Genomic DNA, 19,041 nt, shown 5'->3' with positions numbered 1-19,041 from the left:
TCCCCATTTATCCAGGCTTGGGACCGGCACCAGTCAACAATGGCTTCTGCAACTGCTCCCTAGTGGCTGGCCTCCCCATTTATCCGGGCTTGGGACCGGCACCAGTCAACAATGGCTTCCGCAACTGCTCCCTAGTGGCTGGGTTGATTCATTGACAAATGGCAAATTTAAGACTGTTCTGTTACTGAATAGACAATCCAAATGTGTTCACTTTTTACTGCTGGGCCTGCATATCCCCAAATACAACACACCCTGACCTAATAAAGCTTCTTTGTCCAACACTTACACCCTGTGTCCAACACATGAACTACAACTTCTTTCAAGACTCGAGCGAAATATGTTTGACAAAGCTGCAAGAACAAAAGAAAACATTTTTCATTCAAGAAATTCATGTTTTATTATGTCAAAATACAAAAATTTGAGAAGAAAATTCCTAATGGGACTAAGCATTTTAAATGACATGGTCACGCGTCTACAACACTGCTTTCAAATTCTCAAAGACATGCCATAGATCATGTGCTAGGCTCATGTCTATGTCATGATGAGCCACCAGGAGTGAGCCTGTGCATTTTCATTTCATGCCATTACATCCAGGCCAAATCGTAACAGAGCAGTTTGATACACGAGTGAGTCACACATGATCAATACACAAATGATCATACATTAGTGGCAATAGGGGAAAAAAAGTAATACAAATATTATACATAAGGCTTTGGTACAGCACCATACAGGATGAGTTAATTGCTTACAAAAAGCTAAGAGAGGCATAATACCTGATGCAGTGACAGAACAGAAAGGCAAACTACAGAAACCATCAGATTATCATTTCTAAAAGGGAGGAAAGTAAAAAAAAAGATTTTTTTTTCTTTTGTAGTATTTACATATGTGAACATATATTTTGACTTGCACAAAAACAAAATGTAAATATGAAAATATAGAGTTCAGTGTATGAAAATGAAACATATTTTTTCCTTTCTGAAGAGAGATTTGTTAAGTATGAGCTTTCCTAAACAGATGGAGTGCTTATTGTAGCCAACGTTAATAATACATTCTAGGTTCTCAGTGCTGGTACACATGAAAACAAAACAAAACCATAGAAAAACAGAGATAATTGAAAATATTACATGTTCTATTTTCTGTCCAATAACAACTGGGTCAGATGTGTACAAGTGATTTCTAAACATGTTTTTGTATTGTCTCTACATGCAAGATTAATACAGTAAAAAAAAAATCAGGTTTTTAAATATCATCGTACAAGGAGCTAGTGTTGCACTAAAAGCTTTAGTAGTATAAAAATGGTTAAACATAAATAATAAACAGAATTAACAGTACATCCAAAGCAGCCCTCTTTAACACTGTACATGTTTCTTTTGAAAATGCAATAAAAATGTTTTTCATAAAAAAAGCCAAGATGACATTCATTCTTAAAACCAAGATGATATGTGAGCCTTAAAAAAACAAACAAACCAAAAACCTTCACCAGGAGAATCAACATACAAATGAAGATCATGAAGATCACTGTACAGCACTAATCTGAAATTTGACATGAAAACGTGGCAAGACATTGTGAGACACATATGCCCCTGCAGTTATGTGCTTGAAAAAATAGTGCTGTTGTAGACCTACAGGAAGTGTATGTGAGTGTGTGTGTGTGTGTGTGTGTGTGTGTGTAAAGATCGCATCCATGACCAAGTGATGCTTTCACATTCCCTCCTTTGAGTACTGTGGCACATACTAATCTAAATAAGTTTATGTTTTCTCTTTTAGGCTGGGTTATTATTCTCAATATTATCACAAATAGACTACAGAGCGGGTACCTTGGAAGCACAGACAGACATTGCAAACACACCACAGAAACAGGTCATCTTGAGTTCTTTTGAAAGTCGCATCACAAGTCTCTAGTATTTGAGGTTATACTACTATTCTGCAGTATTGTCTATCACTGTCATCACACCATGAAACTGTTATGATACGGAACTAGTTCAGTCACTCAAACACACTGTGTCAAACCGCTTGTTTGGGGGAAAAGAATACTTGACCTCTGACCTCTATTCTACAGCACCACAAAGTTAAACATAGCACCAAGTTGTAATGTTCAAAGCAACTATGCCCTAACAAACTTTTCTTCATCAAACTAATGTAAACACTATTTCCTCCACGGTTCATTTTGTACATGACTGTCAGTCCTAGGAAACCTTCCATTTATTTGCTTAGGACACCCGAAGGTGCAGATCTGAATCTACACGTGTGCTCATGAACTGGCAAAATACAGTATAACTTGTTACAGAAATATTATAAAGGGCATTATACATGTCTGCTTCTAAAGCTTCATTTAATGGTCATTTACGCACTATACATTGGAGAAAATACTTGTGTAGCCAGTGGGCTATGGCAATAATACATCGTAAAGTACTAATATTACGATTTCTTGTCAGATAAAATAATGTCTGCTAAAGTATGACATATGAGGCACCTTAAAATGTTTACAAAACATGATTCGTTTAAAGCCGTAATGTAAGTCATTACTTACTGATATCCAATCTAATTCATTTTCAATTTGGGATCATTGTCATACACCTCCCGTTAAACTTTTTAACAAATACAACACATACCATGTACAGTAAATAACAAATATATTCTTTGCACCCCTCATAGCTTACATGAAACCATTTTGTTATGCACCTTCAGGCAACCCTCTCGTGTCAACATTTTGTTGATTAGTTGGTAGGAAAAACTGATCTGATATGTCTTTAGAGTGATTGCATTTGTCATAATTCACTAGCAGAAGGAAAAAGTTGTTTTAACAAAAGAAAGGGAGGTCAGCTCATGATCTGTGAGTGGGGGGCTACGAGTTGTTACTTCTCGATTACCGTTGGCAGGAAGTAAAACAACTTGGGCTGAACTTGCCAAATAGTGGCACTGATCACAGCTGCGCTCTAACCATGGTAATTCAATGAACGGTTGCATTAGGACATTCATTTCCTGTACAGCAAAAACATACATTCATTATCGGTTAGTGTGAAAACTGAACAAACACACAAAGTAGCTTGCAAGTAATATACAGTTGTTAGATATAAACAGTCTGGGTGAGGGGCTGTTTTTGGAATATTTTTCATTGCTTGTATCACGATAAGACTTGATGAGGCAATCACATCATCCTCCTTGTTAAACATTGACCTTACAGCACCAACTTGGCTTCATTCTGCAAGTTCATGTGCAGCAGGGCTTCTGTACTTTTCAACACCAATATTAGTCCTTTTACTTGATGTACGCAGCTGAAGCAGGTACCTATTCAATAACATACATGTAAAAAAACAAGTGAGCAAAGTTAAAAAATGACTCATGCATCCGCTGAAGCATTTCTCTCATGTGTCCTTGGCAGAGAAAGTAAAGACACTCAAACATAATCGTGTAGTCCCTCACTCTCAAAAGAGACAAACGTGAGAAGGCGAAGGAAAAGGCAGTTGATCCTTATGTTAAAAAAGAACAAAAGGCAAAAAAAGGCACGTCAAGATGTGCCACACTTCACAGATGACTCCTTAACAATGAAACTCATACCACAGTATGCTCACAGTTCAGCACCCTGTTCCTCTAACAACCTCTGTTCAGTGTCCCAGTGAATTTACAGTTCTCATGAAGGCTATTGTCTTTGTCCGATCACCATGCGGGAATGAGCACAAACACACCGATCCATCAAGCAGTAAAATTAAGACACAGTCTTCTAATGGTTGGCAATGGATAGTACATCCAAATAATCACAATCAAAGCTCGATAGTTAGTCCGTATTCTCCACTTTACTGGTGCACTTACGTTAGCGTGGTGCGTGTGATTTAAACCTTTTTTCCACCGTGTAAAAAGGTTGTGTACGTACAGTATACCACAAGAATTACAGCTCTGCGTTTCCTATGAGGTATTTTGTGGCAAGAACCCTGTATTGAAAAACTGACACTATTTGTATTGTAGGAAAGGTAGACTCAGTCCCTGTCAGAGGATGCACCAGGCTTAACAGTATACTATATCACTGAAAAATCCACATATGGTGCCCCTGCCACACCAGTGACCAGTGATTGAAAAATATTTAACATGTGGAGATATATTCAAAAACATGTTTTTTTATTACTGTAAGAGGAAGCTTAAATTCCCTTGTTTTACTATTATTATATACATTATATATTTTCAGAGAATTTTCATGTGACCGCCAGAGTACTCTGATTGATGTTTGCTCCCCAGAAACAAGATGAGCTTCACAAACGATAAACATATCTTCATACACCGGGGTGGAGTGGAGACGGCTGAGGTGGGGGAGGTCAGTTAAGTAGAGTCCAATGGCTTGGCCTGTCATTGACAGTGGGGAGCACGCAGATCAGCGTAGAGTCCCATAGTTTGGGCCATCAGAGTCTGCACTGGCCAGAATACCTGTCTGGTCCTCCTCAGATTGCCTGCATTGCAGGAAGGAGGACAAATAGAGATACGGGTTGGTCTTGATTTGCTTTTTCTTCTTTCTTTGAGAGTTGAGATCCTCACCCCCATGGAGTGTCTGACACTTGTGCTGGGTCTGAGAGAGAGACATGCCTTTGAGGGAAAGGAGAGGAGAAGCACAGAGGTAAATGCATCATTCACATATTTTAGATGAATCTCTTGCCTGTGACTGACCTGTCCTCCTATCAGGCGTTGCATTGTTGTTGTTGTTGGCAGCCACTCCCTTGGCTTTACTAATACAGTGGTGTAGCAGTGCTGGTAAGCTCTCAGACCCAGCAGGTTCACGAGACACACCTAGAGGTTCCCTGAGAAGAGCAGAGAGGCACACATGTTCTGCATTAATCCAAAAGTTGTGTTCAGTCCTGCATCAGAACGAAAAGACAGAATGGAACTTTCATTGCAATCTCCAGTGGATGCGAACATAATTTGATGAACTCTATGGAGAGCCCTTTCACTGACATGATGGAGTTCCACTTTCTATATGCATTGACGGATGACAAACATTAGGCACAAAGAGGAAACATAAGACAAAATGGAAAGAGAAAGGAAGATCAGCTGACTTAAAGTGGATTTGGTGAATTTATTGGCTAGTTTCTTCTCAAACAATCATTACATTAAAGACCCCGATTAGGATTTAAGACACACGTCAGTAATGCAACCAGACTTTTAATTTCAGAGCTCATAACCCACAAAGGATTTTTTTCCATGCTAAAATGTAAAGAAAGTGAATTGACTATTCTTACAATTCTTGTTTTTTAAGGTTTGGGTCTTTAAATGGTGACTGCTTCAGATATTTGTAAATTTGCTTTCAAAAACTCATGAAATGAAAATAATTTGAACAACTATTAAATTGCTGTAGGATGTTTTTCTTATTACGATGTTATGTTCTTAAGGTCAGTCTGATTTCATGCACTCCCACATACGTATGTCCACGGGTGTTTCAATATGTAAAACAAAATACAAGCTTTACTGAAACTATTTTCATTTCATGAGAGACACATGCCAATAATTTTCCTCTAGAAAAACAAGTTCACTGCAGTCTGGCTTCAAAGCTGTTGTACCTCATAATGAATACTGGTTCTGTTGTCCATCTCGAATAGACAATTATAATAAATATTATGAATGTAATAATGTCCGAATATTCTCTGAAATATTATCTGTACATTCATTAGTTCAATGTCTTTGCTTTTCAGAATAACCAAGTGTTAAAACCTGACTTAATGCTTGATTAAGTCCAGTTGTGCCAGACATGTATTGTTTCAAAAGCCATAGAAACAGAGCACTTAGAGATGCTGTCCATCATTTGTCACTGTGGAGAGAGAGATTGACAGCCATTAGCAGAGAGGGGGAGAAATCTCAGAAGCAACAGTCCTGGACAGATAGAAAACATTCCCATTATACATCAACTAGATGTCACAGTGTGCTAAATATACAACATTTTCATAGACATAAACACGGTACAGCACGCTTTCATTGACATGGACACTGCGTACAGAGGCTTCACCATGCTGACAAGAGGAGATGGCAGAAGGAGGAAATGGCTGTTAAAGAACAAGTTTCATGACAGGAGGAGGAAATGGCCATTAAAAATGCTCACGACAGAAAAAACAAAAGCACTTAGACAACAAATGTGACGAATAATTTAGTTTGAGAATAGTTGTTATTTGTTTGGTTGTGGAGAGAAGTTTAGAGAATGCATGCATGGCATTTTGCACATGGAACAAACTTTAAAGGGGAATACTCCAGTCTATCATACATGTGCGTCCTCTATTGATTCAAGTCTGTATTCAAACAATCCAAAGACAAAGTCAAATACTTCTCCACTCTTTCAAACCCTTTTCTTGTGCTTGCTCTGAAGCCTGAGGACTGTGGCCTACAGCACAGCCAGCTTACTCTGCCTTGACACGTTTAGAAATGTACAATATCCTGTCATTATCACCATTAGTTGTACTTCACTTGAATCCAGCACAGAGGCACAACCCAAAGCGATTCCCCTTTAAAGGAGAGTGATTCGAGCCCTTCCCCTGCTGACCCCTCCCCTCTCAGTCATGGGTCCGACCCTTACCTATTGTGGCGTAGGGGACCGGGTCACAACAACGCTGCCCAGATAGCTGAGATCAATCAAAAACAAATCAGGTAAGACCCTTACCCTCCATAAAGCAGCCCTATGAAGGTTGTGATAGGCCGTTAGCCCCGCAGGAGAAAGTCTCCACTTCATGGTTTCAGCTACTGAAAGACTGGAGCTTCTAAGGTTGTGTGGTAGGTGTGAGGGATGAGGCACGTGTACGGTATTAAAATGCTATTGGGCTGAAAAAAATATTTGCCTCAGCTATAGTTTATATGTTGGCTGTAAAGTACTATGGGTGTGTATTTCTATGCTCTATAACTGCCTTTTGTGTTATTAGAAGTTTCATAAAAGGCCGATCGATCGATTTCTCACACCTAGATAATGTAGGTGTAACTCTTCTGTACTGGTTCAACTTTTTAATGTGTCACTCTTTACAACTTTGTTATTGCTGTAGTATTTACCTAGTCAAACAGAATAACTTGCAAACTGAATGGTTGCCAATGCTTTAAAAAATATATATTTATACATTTTAAAACTAACCGACAGATTTTTGTCAAGATCTTTTGATGTCAGACCAAAGATCTAACCATTCTAAGGTTCGTTGCAAAACACAGGCTGTTTCTCATTACCAGCAACTGAATAAATGTTTTTTTTACTGTTTTTCCACATAAAGTGATTCCCATTGTTGTCTGATTGATGTCTGCACTATAAAACCTTTTAAAAAACATTGTTAATTGTTAATAAAGCCCTGAATCGCAGCTGTATTGTTAACAATTTGAGCATGTAATAACAGTATATTCCTGCAGCTTAAATGTTAAATCCTATAGTCATTTCGTTCATTATAATGTATAGTTTGTATGGTTGGTCAGTAAGAAACAAATCACTATTATCAAAAGATAATTATCATATTTTTCAAATGACATTTAATATAAATAATACATTATACATTACTACCAATTCTATGCTAAATGCAATGACATGCTTTCTGCATATTATGAGACAATATGCATCTTAATTATTGTAGTTCTAAATGGAAACATCAAAGTAAAACTTTGGATTATTTGCATTTAAAAGCAGGTGCGGAAAGCCTCCCATTTTTTTCAATACATCTGTGATTTTTCTTTAGAGTAATGGATCACCTACCCTGAGGCTGATATCTGGAGCTGTGAGGGCTCTGAGGGTAGCATCTCCTCCTCTGTCCTTCTCTGGGATGGCCTCTGCCCGAAAACATCCCTGCCTTCTGGAGGGGGAGAGGGGGACTGGGAGGGATAACTAGCTGCAGTGGAGGCATAGGACATGTGGGCATAACTGGGGCTAGGCTGCCTGGCGCCCTGACTCTGAGTGGGAGAGGCAGTCAGGGAGGACCTCCGGGAGAAACTGACGGTGGCCGAGGACTGCAGAGTGATCTCAGGCATCTCCAGAGACCGAGAGGTGCGGAGGATGCTGGGACGCGGAGGTGGCCGCACAAGAATATCTGGGGAACCGGGCTGGGTGCTAAGGGGGCTTTGGGAGAGTGGAGAAAGACGGGAAGGTTGAAGGACTAGCGGGGGTAGGCCTGGGTCTGCCCGGCGCCCAGCCCTCGGGCTGAGCCAGGACTGAGGACTACTACTAGGTGCTGTGCTTGGGCTCCCTGCATGGGCTGCCGGGTCAGGGTAAGGCAACACTGGTACACCCACACCGTGGGCTGTGTGTCTGAGCTGGCCGAGACTTTGGGCCTGTTGCATAGCTAACCGCCTAAACCGGTGGCCCTGGAGGCCTGTCTCTACCTGGGGGAGCCACAGGGACCTCCAGCTGCAGGAGTCTAGGGCTGGTCGGATCCTTTAGGGGAGGGAGGTGTAGGCGACTGGGGGGCAGAGAGCGAGAAGAGTATATAGGTGGGTCAGAAATGTCCTGGGGATGATGGGGATGGTGCGGAGGATATATGAACCCTGGACCCTCTAGACCTAGAAAGGGTAACTCGTGAGGCTGCCAGCTCTCAGGTGAGAGAGGAGGGCTGTGTGTGTGAGAAACAGAATGACCAGAGGCAGTATACTGATGGTGCTCCATCTCGCCACTCTCCTCTGGGATGGAGGGGTAACCAAAGCGTCCCTCAGCAGTGCCTGGGGGGGACGACAGAGCGGAGCTATGCGGGCTGATGTCAGGCATGTAGAATGGTGGTGGAATCCCTGATTCTGTGCGACTGCCTAGATACCCATAAAATGGGCCGTGGGAAAAGCCCCTGTAGTGGGAGGAGGGAGCCTGCCCTGAGGCATGAAGTGCACTGCCCTCTGCAAAGCTCATACCTTCCATGCGCCTGTGTAGATGGGGGCTGTAGGTTGGGGGTTGCGTTGACTCCAGGCTGGAGGATGTTGGGGAAAGCTGGGGCCGCAGCGTAGGCATGATGGGAGGCAGAGGCCCAGGGTCAAAATCATTCTCCTCATCCGACTGCCGGAACTCAGGGTACATGTCAGACTCCTCAGCAAAGGGAAAGCCCTGGATGCGGCGGAGCGGTGGGCTGCTCTCCATGACAAAGCGGCCATCAGGGCCACGGCATATCAGCTCAATAGGTGTGGTGACCTCCGCCTCGTGCTTAGACACACTGTATTTCTTGCTGGCTATGGCACGCTTGGTTTTCTTGTAGAAGGAAAGCTCTTTGTCTTTTTCTCTCTGAGGGCTGGGCAGTTTCCTAACGTACAGGCCTGGACCGTGGGAACCCTCTGACGAAAGCGAGCGGGGCCGAGATGTAGGTGAGCTCTCTGGACTTATCTTCCCTGATGATAACCTGACATAGAAAGGGCAGACATAAGTTGAAACCTTCGCAATTAAAAATGGTGCTGTAAAACATAAAGCATGACTGCAGTGTCATTCGTAAACAAAACATGGCACAAACCCAAATCACTTTATGAAGCCGCCATAACGGAAAACATTTTGTTAATGATCAGTTTATGGTGGCTGCAGTATCCTGATAGGACAGCAGCTGATGCGTCAAGCTGCAGTAAAGGGACAAGGGTGTCAAAATCTAATCCATGTCAACACAGCAGACGGCATCTAACCAGGCCTCATAATGCCCTCGCCAGGAGCAGCATAGGTATACATCAGTGAATATACACAGTACTGCAGCACATGCAGCAGCGCCAGTGCATATAAATGTGTTATATATATATATATATACACACACACACACACACACACACACTGCCTGGCCAAAAAAAAAAAGTCGCCACCTGGATTTAGGGCAGTGTTATGATCTGGGGTTGGTCAGGTCTAGGTTCAGCAACATTATGTGCTCAAAGAATGAGGTCAGCTGACTACCTGAATATACTGAATGACCAGGTTATTCCATCAATGGATTTTTTCTTCCCTGATTGCACGGGCATATTCCAAGATGACAATGCCAGGATTCATTGGGCTCAAATTGTGAAAGACTCTTTCACCCCATTGAGAATCTTTGGGATGTGCTGGAGAAGGCTTTGCGCAGCGGTCAGACTCTACCATCATCTATGCAAGATCTTGGTGAAAAATTAATGCAACACTGGATGGAAATAAATCTTGTGACATTGCAGAAGCTTATCGAAACAATGCCACAGCGAATGCGTGCTGTAATCAAAGCTAAAGGCATTCCAACGAAATATTACAGTGTATGACCCTTTTTTTTGGTGGCGACTTTTTTTGGCCAGGCAGTGTATTTATATGTATATATGTGTGTGTGTGTTGTGCAAAGGTCTGTGCATGCAGACCACCCGCTGCAGTCTTCACGAAAACAAATTGTTAGATAAAGTAGATAATTTCTTTGCAATGCATTAACCATGCAGCTAAGCCAGTGCAGTTCAGCGCACTCTGTATTTTGGTGCAGACAGGCACTCACAGGGGGCTGGTGGGCGGGGGCAAGAAAGTGCTCCTGGCAGGTTCGTCCCAGCAGGGCTCTACCCCTGGCAAGGGGGTGAGAGGAGGCCTGCGATGGGAGACAAAGGACACGGGCCTGGTTCATCTTTAATATGGCAAGCACAGGAAGGACTAAGTGTGAACTCCTTGACCTGGTTGGACCATGTTTTTAAACTGTGAAACGGATGATTTACCTAATGTCACAGGCAGGCAAACGTTTTGGAGCATTTTTTCTGGAACAAATATTCCATCGTAATAGTCCATAATAAGACTTTTTTAAAGTACATACGTTTAACAGACAGACAAATACATACATGTAGCTCATACTGAATGTAAATCTGCAGTTAAACAAAAAATAGCATCAGTGAAAACTGAGCATCATGCAAAAAGCAAGCATGACTGTTTGAGGTTGAAGAATACAGATGGTTACAAACACTGATACAAATACTGCAGCTTGAGCAATATGGGAAATGTGTTTAAAATGCCGATATGACTACCTTGAACTGTTAGGGCCTGATTTACTAAATGTACATACTGTGTGTGTGTGTGTGTGTGTGTGTGTGTGTGTGGAGATGTGTGTGCGTGGCCAAACACGACATCACCTGTAGAAAATATGCAAGCTGATCTGCTAACATGGTGCACTGAGGTTTGCGGAACTGTGCAAGACCGTATGTGCTCTCCATATAGTAATAATGAATATGCAAGTTAAAAATATAAAGGACAGGTAAAAGGGCAGGGATTTAACTATGGCAATGGGTAGACAGAGGCACAATGATAGAATATGCAAGTAAGTTTTCTTTTTCCACCTGTGTTAACATTTTTGGAATGACAGAGGAGAGAATAATAGAAACATATTGCCTATCCTGTGACGCAGTTTTGGGCTTGTTCACGAATTAAGAGATGATTTGGAGTCAGTCACAAGAAGGAATCAGTTTCTGGTTTTCCAAAAGTCATTGGAATGATTGGAGAGTGTGAACAGAAATTGCAAAGCACACTCATGTGTTAACTGTGCAGTTTGTTTATTATGGAGGACCAGAAATGACATAAACATGAAAATAAATAAATGTCCAAATTTAATACGTGTAGGAATAACTAAATAAATGTAGAAATAATTGAAGGTATAAATAAAAAAATGTAAATATATGTTAGATGTACGTTTTATTTGATTACCTTCTTCTATTTATTATTTTTGTATTTATTTTAGTTCATAAATTAAATAAATGAATACGTATTATTTTTATTTTCCACATTTCTACATTAATTTATATCTGTATTTCCACATTTGGAAATGAGGGTGACAGAAAGGTCAGAGTCAACTGAGTGATGTTTGTTTAGGGCCTTTTCCATTAATTTAATTGAGCTGTAGTAAAGGCTGTCCCTGCTTTATTTTTGTTCCACAAAAAACACTGTGTGTTGACAAATATTTGACATATTTATAATAGAAGGTGACTTGTTTAGCAATTCTCACACACTGTACATTTCTAACATTAAATGAAAGTGAATGAAATAAAAACATTGAATCCAGGACATACATTTATAGACAATTAATTATTTCACTGTTAAAAGATACATCACACTGCTATTTGCAGTGTCTTACTGTTTAGATTTTATGACATTGTCATTTTTTCTCAGTAATGATCAGTCTGATAAATATAAACCACAACATACAAAAATGATTCATTACAAACGCTTCAAGAAGGGCTGTCAAACATAATTTGCAAAGACTGAAAGTTTCATACAAACACGAACTGCAATTTCTTTGATAAAGGTAACTACTGTTAGGGATAGTGGGGTCCAAGACATCCCCCACACTTTTTCCACAAACCACAATCAGTTTCTCTCCTTTGATGCGGAGTTTGATGCAGAGTTTCCCAAAAAAAAATGGAGACGATCTATAGGCAAAGGTGAAATGATGAAAATGAAATGATCTGTGTCACTGTCAAATCCACATTCTACCTGCAGTGACTTCATGTTTATGGCGGTCGACTGGCAACGGAACTTCTGCGATGAGCCAGCAAAAAGAAGTACTTGTTTGAATCAGTAACGTTAAAGCAGTGGCGAAGCCACATAATTTCCAGATTGAGGTGTCAGCGCCCCATCCCCAATCTCCAGCCTCCAGCCTTCGACCTCTTCCCCCCGATATCAACAACAATGTACATGCTTGCGTTCGTGCTGCAGTAGATACTGAGCCTTTTGTTTTTAAAGATGTGAGCGTTAATATTGCGTCTGTGTGTCTGCGGTGCATCTCACCGCCATGTGCCCACACACACACACACACACACACACACACTACACACACACACACACACACACACACACACACACAGCAAGCGATTTGTGTTTACTCCACAATTTTTTGTGTGTGCATGTGTGAATATTTCCATGTGCATGAATTTATTTTAAGACTGATCTAGCTCCACACATCTCCACCCTCCATCCTCCTCTGTCCATGTGCCGGTCTGACTGGTTGCTAAAGAGAAAGAGGACCTTCCCAGCGCTACTGTCAACACAAGACCAGCAGTTCTATGAGCAGCAATCTCCTCCATCTCCTCCAGTGTTGATTCCAATCCCAACAACAGATTTAGCAAAGCCAACAACACAATATGACAAGGCAGAAGTAGTCGGACCGACCGAATCGATCACCCAACTGTAACCAAGTCAGCGAGATTCAGTTTTTGACAGAGCTCTTGGGCCTACTACTCATTAACATACGAGAAAAATATGGATCTGGAATAAATGAATACAATAAATAATAAATGCAAAAATAAATAAATCGTTGGAAATCATGTTAAGACATACATTTATTCATACAATTATTTATACATTAATTTATTTATTCATAATTATGTAATTTTCAGTCCTCCATAGGTTTGTGACTCCAGCGGTGTTTCCAACTCCTGTCTTTGACTAAATGTGGGCTAGAACACGTTCATCTTTTGATAAGAAGCCTCTACTTATCATACATCATGACAATCCTCAGACAAGGAAGGAGTTTCTTGCTAACTTTGGGATAAACAGCTATTATAGGTTTCACTGCTGTTTAATGAGGCCATATGAATAAGGTGGAAAAGATGACACATAGTGAAGAATGCTGACAGACTGCCGATGCTCTGGTGTTGTCTTTACTTACGGTGACTCTATGCTTTTCCTGAAGTGTGTCACAGACAATGGAGGATCTGAAAGAAATGACAACAGTTAAACACTAGAAGCAGACGTCAGACAAACACTTATGTTTGCAATTTATGTTTGCTAACAGGGAGACCAACCTGGCTTACGCTTAAGTTTGCGCCGGTGCTGTTTATTAACAAAGCAAGCTGCTAGAGTGCTGAACAGTACCGCAGCCGCCAAAAAACAGATAGTTGCCACAACACCTGCTACTACAGGCCGCGCCAACCCCTCATCAGCCACCTCGGCAGGGGGGAAAGGATCTGATGGTTATGGTCCGAAAAGTTAGAAAGAGAGAAAATATTTCTGTTTCAGTGCAGCATTTGTGAAGAAGCAGACCTGTACTGGATACTCCTACTACGTTGCTGCTCTCACTGATCAGGTCTTCCATGACAGCCATCACCCGAAACTCATACCAGGACTCCTACAAGAGAGACACACATTTTTTTGTCTATTTCATGTCACACTAACTCACATTACAAACATCTTTTAATCTCTTTTGTCTGTACATCTAAATAATAATGGGACCAATTAAACTGGCAAGCTATTAGATTATTTTGGAAGTGAGAAAGTGGTTTTGAACAATATCATTTTACAACGGAGAACAATAAGAAAAAAACACAAAAAAAGATTATTACGGAAATTAAAGATATGTTTGTCTAGAAATGATGGCATACAATAGTGTTCTTAACATGTTTGTTACCATAATACGGAGAAAACTGATTCCATCATATTGCTCAATTTGGGCCTTATGCTACTTCATACAAAAAAGACAACCATGTTTCTTTATGTACAGTATGTGTATGTAACTGACCTGAACAAGGTCTCTGGCTATGAGTTCAGTCTCGGTGGATGGAATCAGGTCGTCTAGGACTTCCATCTCTCTCCAAGGCGAAACTCCATGATGTAACGGTTAATGGGTGAGGAGTGGTTGGCTGGAGGGAGCCAAGTAAGGAGGACACCGTGCTGCGTGCGATTGGCTGTGAGGCACCGTGGTGGAGTAAGTAGCACCAGTGGTTCTGGGGTACCCAGAGGAGAGCCTGTGGAGCAGCAGACAAATGTTGATATCGAAGGAATCAAGGCATGGAATTAAAAGAGCACGGACCTCTGTGACACCTGAAGGAAGATTCTGTTGGAGATATAGGTAGAATGCACTACAAGAAGTGCAAGCAATATTTATAGTTATATATGCATGGGCATCGGTTTGGTTTGAAATGTGTTGGGTACGGAGACGCTAGGTTTGGCTGCTTCAGGGCGCTGAAGGGACATTCATATACACTGCACATAAAAGTTTCTTACAGTGCGTGAACAAAATGGGGGTCTGAATTTGTCAGATGGGTGACTGCATTAATCCCGAGAATTTCAATGTGTGTGTGCGTGTGTGTGTGTGTGTGTGTGTGTGTGTGTGTGTGACCTTTCAGATATATAGAAGAAAACAGAATTAGCATCAGGTCCAGACTGTATGAGTCAATGAGAGGAGCACTGTATTGTATGCCCGTCTCACAATAAACTTTGTCATAGCAGGAGATGTACAGATAAGACTGTACTGTTTGGTGGTCCGGTTTGCAGTCTCCTTCATTCTAACAGTTTTGAAAACATGTCATATCATGATGAACAAGATCTAAACTCTGGATAAATGCTCACTTGCATGAAACAACCTTCCTTCCTTTAATTATGTAATTTTATGTAACTCTAACAGCAATATATGGGAAAATCACATGTAACTATATGAATAAGAATTACACTAGAGGGCAGTATATTGCAGTAAGTATTAAACAAAAATATTAACACTTGTGTCACACTTCACAGTCAGGAGCAACAATAGAAAAAAATCCATCTTATCCAGTACCTACCTGGAGTGTTGACTGTTACAACTTCACTGAATGGGCCTGTGCCCAGTTTGTTCTGTGCCAACACACTGAACTGGTACTCCGTCCCAGGCTCCAGCCCTGACACCACCAACCAGATCTGAGCACCAGAAACTGGCATTGAATGCCAGTCATGTGGCCCAAAGTCGATTCTTTTTGACCTGAAAACAGAAATAAAGCATGATTCAATCAAGGGAAATGAGCTGCTCCGCCAAGCAGCTAATGGCGTTTTTCTTCTGGGTAGTTTGTAGACTTTTGAGATGACTCTGCATCCCTAGCCACACAGACAGCGGAGCTCCTTCTCCAACAGGCTCATTCAGCTCTGCTGTCACAAAGAACGCTACAGGAAATCATTCCTGCCGTTCACCATCACTCTTTACAATGCATGACAGAGACACTGTCTGCACCCTGCAATTAAACTGTAAATAATATTCTGGCTCTGTTTATCACTGATCCCTGCTCATTGTCAGTTGTACATACTCTGTATTCACACTCAGAAGAAACTACACTACATTCGTTCAACAGCACATGTGTATATTTATTCTTTTTACTTTAAAAAATTCTGTTTGTAAATGTTGTTTAGTTTAGTGTTTAGTTTCAGTTTAAAGTCTCTTTTAGACTTGCTAGTAATTTGTGTGTAGCATCATCCAAAGTATTTTCTTTTCTCTTTTTTACCTACCTGGATGTTTTGACTTCCATTTGTGTGATTTGTGCATGAAATGTATATTAAACTCACAGATCTATGTCATGACCATCAGAAGTATGATCATGTTGGGGAAAAGCATGACAGTGAATATCATCATTAATTATGGACATCTACTAAATACACTGAAACGTGTTCTGTCACAACAGTTCTGTTGCAAGCTGCAAGAATTTCCTACTTTTGAAGAGGGAAGCAAAAAAAAGATTTCTTATCCATCTTAGCAGATTGCAACCGGTCATTTGAAGTAAACTGAGAGCACTCACACTGGGACCATACCACACAGAGAAAGTCTGTTCGAAGCCACCATCATAGCCTGGGTCCCAGGACACATTAGCAGAGGTCGTTGAAGGCAATACATGGATATTGCCTGGTGCATGTGGGCTGGTGCCTGGGCGGTTTAAAGACAGCGAAAAGTAAGATATTTGAACAATGGTATTTACAAATGACAGAACTACTTAGCAGTTATTATGAGTTTGTAAGACTGAGTGATGAGTTATGATTGAATTCAATGATAATGAACTATAAACATGCACCATATTATACATTCCTTTCATGCTGTGCTGCCTTCTCAGTGGACAATGTATCTCTGGCTGAGGTGGTGACCAGTGTGAGATCAATGGATCCATCTACCTAGCACTGTGTCGAGTGCTGATGAGGCCCGTTACCTCTCCTGACTTGACTGTGACACCTCAGGTTGCAAAATATGTAACATCTCAACAGGCACGGAGAGAGCATGGAGCTACTGGGTCAGACCAACAAGAACAGCTTCTCTACCTCTTACTAGTGGATGTGTGACTAATGTATGTGACACCTCTTTATTATTTTAAACATTCAATAATACAGAAAGTCCTGATAACTGAAATTTGACAGTGTGCATGTTATATACTATATGTGGGTACGTTCAAATGGAGGTATTGCTGGAGATGTCTTCTACCATAATGGTCAATAATGATGAAAATTTCACCCTTCATCTTTGCCTTTCAGTATACGTTTTACCGTTTGCTTGCTTCTACAGTGTCTAAAGATAAACCTCAGGCAAAGCAGGTTCTGGTCTCCAACAAGAGACTGACACACACACCCTCAGTGGTGGTGTCCATTGATGATCATCTCAGAGACCTTCTATACATACCGAAAACTATTTTGCAAAGTATATAGCCGGCTGTGTTCTGCTTTATATTGCGATAATAAGCATCATGAGATAATTGTTGCTGTGAATTATACAAATAAAATCTGACTTGACTTCAATTATCGACTGCATTACGTTTGCTATATAGTGTAATAGAAACAAAGACGCTAAGTGGAGGCTGTGAAAATATAAAAAAGTTATGAAGCTATGATTTGCTTTAACTGCACAACCCTGCAGTTAGCACCACTGTCACTTCACAGAAACATGTCCAGTGACTCACTGGCAGTGCCGATTCAGGCTTGAAATTAACCAAACAGAACTATACAGATTGATATCACAGAAGATAAATCGATGCCCATGGTCAAGTGGGGTTAAGCCATCCCTCACACGACAACGTTTGATCCTAACAAACTCAAAAACACGATGGCAGGTGAATGGCTGAGAAAGTCAGGTGAACTTTGGAAAACTGAGAACAGTGTGCAGACTGTAGATACCGATGACTAGGATACGTGTGCTGGCAGTGATGCTTGTGACCACATTGGTGGCTACACACTCCATTCTCCATGGTCTTCCTTGCTGAGGGACAAAAACTGTAAGCTGCCACTGGGTAGGATGTTGTGCTTACTCCTGCTTGGTTTCCCCACCTTCAACGGACGCAAAAAATGATTAAACAGTAGTGCAAAGGCAAACATGGTCTTTTCGTCAGTTTTTGTGTACTTCACCTTTCTCCACGTGATGGTTGGTATATCCGGGTCTCCAGAAGCAGCACAAGGGATTACTAACTCTCTCCCAGCCTCCTGACGGTATTCCCCCCCAGGCCTCACGTTAAAGTAAGGGGGGGTCCTGAATGAACACAAACCACAAACCACACTGAGGATACTAAACAGCAGCAGTACGCGTTGTCGGCAGGTGTGTACCTTTAGCACCAAAGTAGCAGGTGGAGACATGCCCATGGTACCCAGGGCGTTGTAAGGCACACAGGTGTAGGTGCCCAAGGAGTCTTCTGTGGCCTCTGCCACCCGGATACTTCCATCTGGCATCAAGCTCCAACCAGGGTACTGCAAGACAAAATATCAAACACCCCTTAAAAATATCACAGTCAGAAGGAGAGTATTATGACAGTATAATGACACTGACAACTCATCTGTGACACAGTTGGCCATTGGTTCATCCAACAAAGTGTGTCAGACTGACCTTCTCCACTCTGAGAGGGTATCCGTCTTTCTCCCACTTTACTGATGTCACAGGAGGGTTGGCATCCACCGGGCAGCGGATGATGCCTGGCAGTTTCCGTGGGACGTAAATGACTGGGGGCATGTTGATCACTCGGGCAGGGTCTGAAAATAAAGGTGAGGTCGGAACAGTTATACTTGTCAGAAGATAGGATAGGACATACTTTTATTGTCCTGAAGGAGATTTGTCTTGGACAAAAACAGGCTGTTGTTAAAGTAAATAATACATACGGATCCATGCTGCTCACATACATATATCACAGACATTGCCCAGGTGTACAAGCTGATTGAGTAAAACTTACTTAAAACTTCTAAACCAAGCAGGTAACAGCAAAACTGGACTTTTGCCTAAATTGCACATTGCCATTCAGAGTGCTATAGAAAAAAAAATTAGACATACAGATAGGTAACAGAACGGATCAGCCAAAGAATATATAACACCATGAAACAGGAGAACAAGAGAAAAAAAAACACAGACACACAACAACACTTCCTGATTAATGCCAAAGGTCCTCAGCCTGCGAAGGAAGCGCAGCCAC

General features: G+C 41.3%; 1 protein-coding gene across 1 annotated transcript; it reads right to left on the bottom strand.

The window, feature by feature from the left end:
* Positions 1 to 4,363: 4,363 nt before the first annotated feature.
* LOC144742009 (protein turtle homolog B-like) lies at positions 4,364 to 18,607 on the bottom strand (the record flags this gene model as incomplete). The annotated part of the gene is given in 17 exon segments (XM_078624506.1): positions 4,364 to 4,572; positions 4,654 to 4,784; positions 7,691 to 8,286; positions 8,288 to 9,308; positions 10,392 to 10,478; positions 13,539 to 13,584; positions 13,675 to 13,836; positions 13,913 to 13,997; positions 14,388 to 14,449; positions 14,452 to 14,613; positions 15,427 to 15,599; positions 16,406 to 16,532; positions 17,765 to 17,824; positions 17,827 to 17,914; positions 17,993 to 18,113; positions 18,189 to 18,328; positions 18,465 to 18,607. Coding segments are annotated over 17 exon segments (3,413 nt in total), but the record flags the coding sequence as incomplete, so codon positions are not given.
* Positions 18,608 to 19,041: the final 434 nt, after the last annotated feature.

This window comes from Lampetra planeri, unplaced genomic scaffold (assembly GCF_965212315.1).
Source record: "Lampetra planeri unplaced genomic scaffold, kcLamPlan1.2.h2 scaffold_812, whole genome shotgun sequence".
Classification (NCBI taxonomy): domain Eukaryota; kingdom Metazoa; phylum Chordata; class Hyperoartia; order Petromyzontiformes; family Petromyzontidae; genus Lampetra; species Lampetra planeri.
Note: the sequence above shows the minus strand (reverse complement) of the source record. Positions and strands in the feature narration are given on the sequence as shown.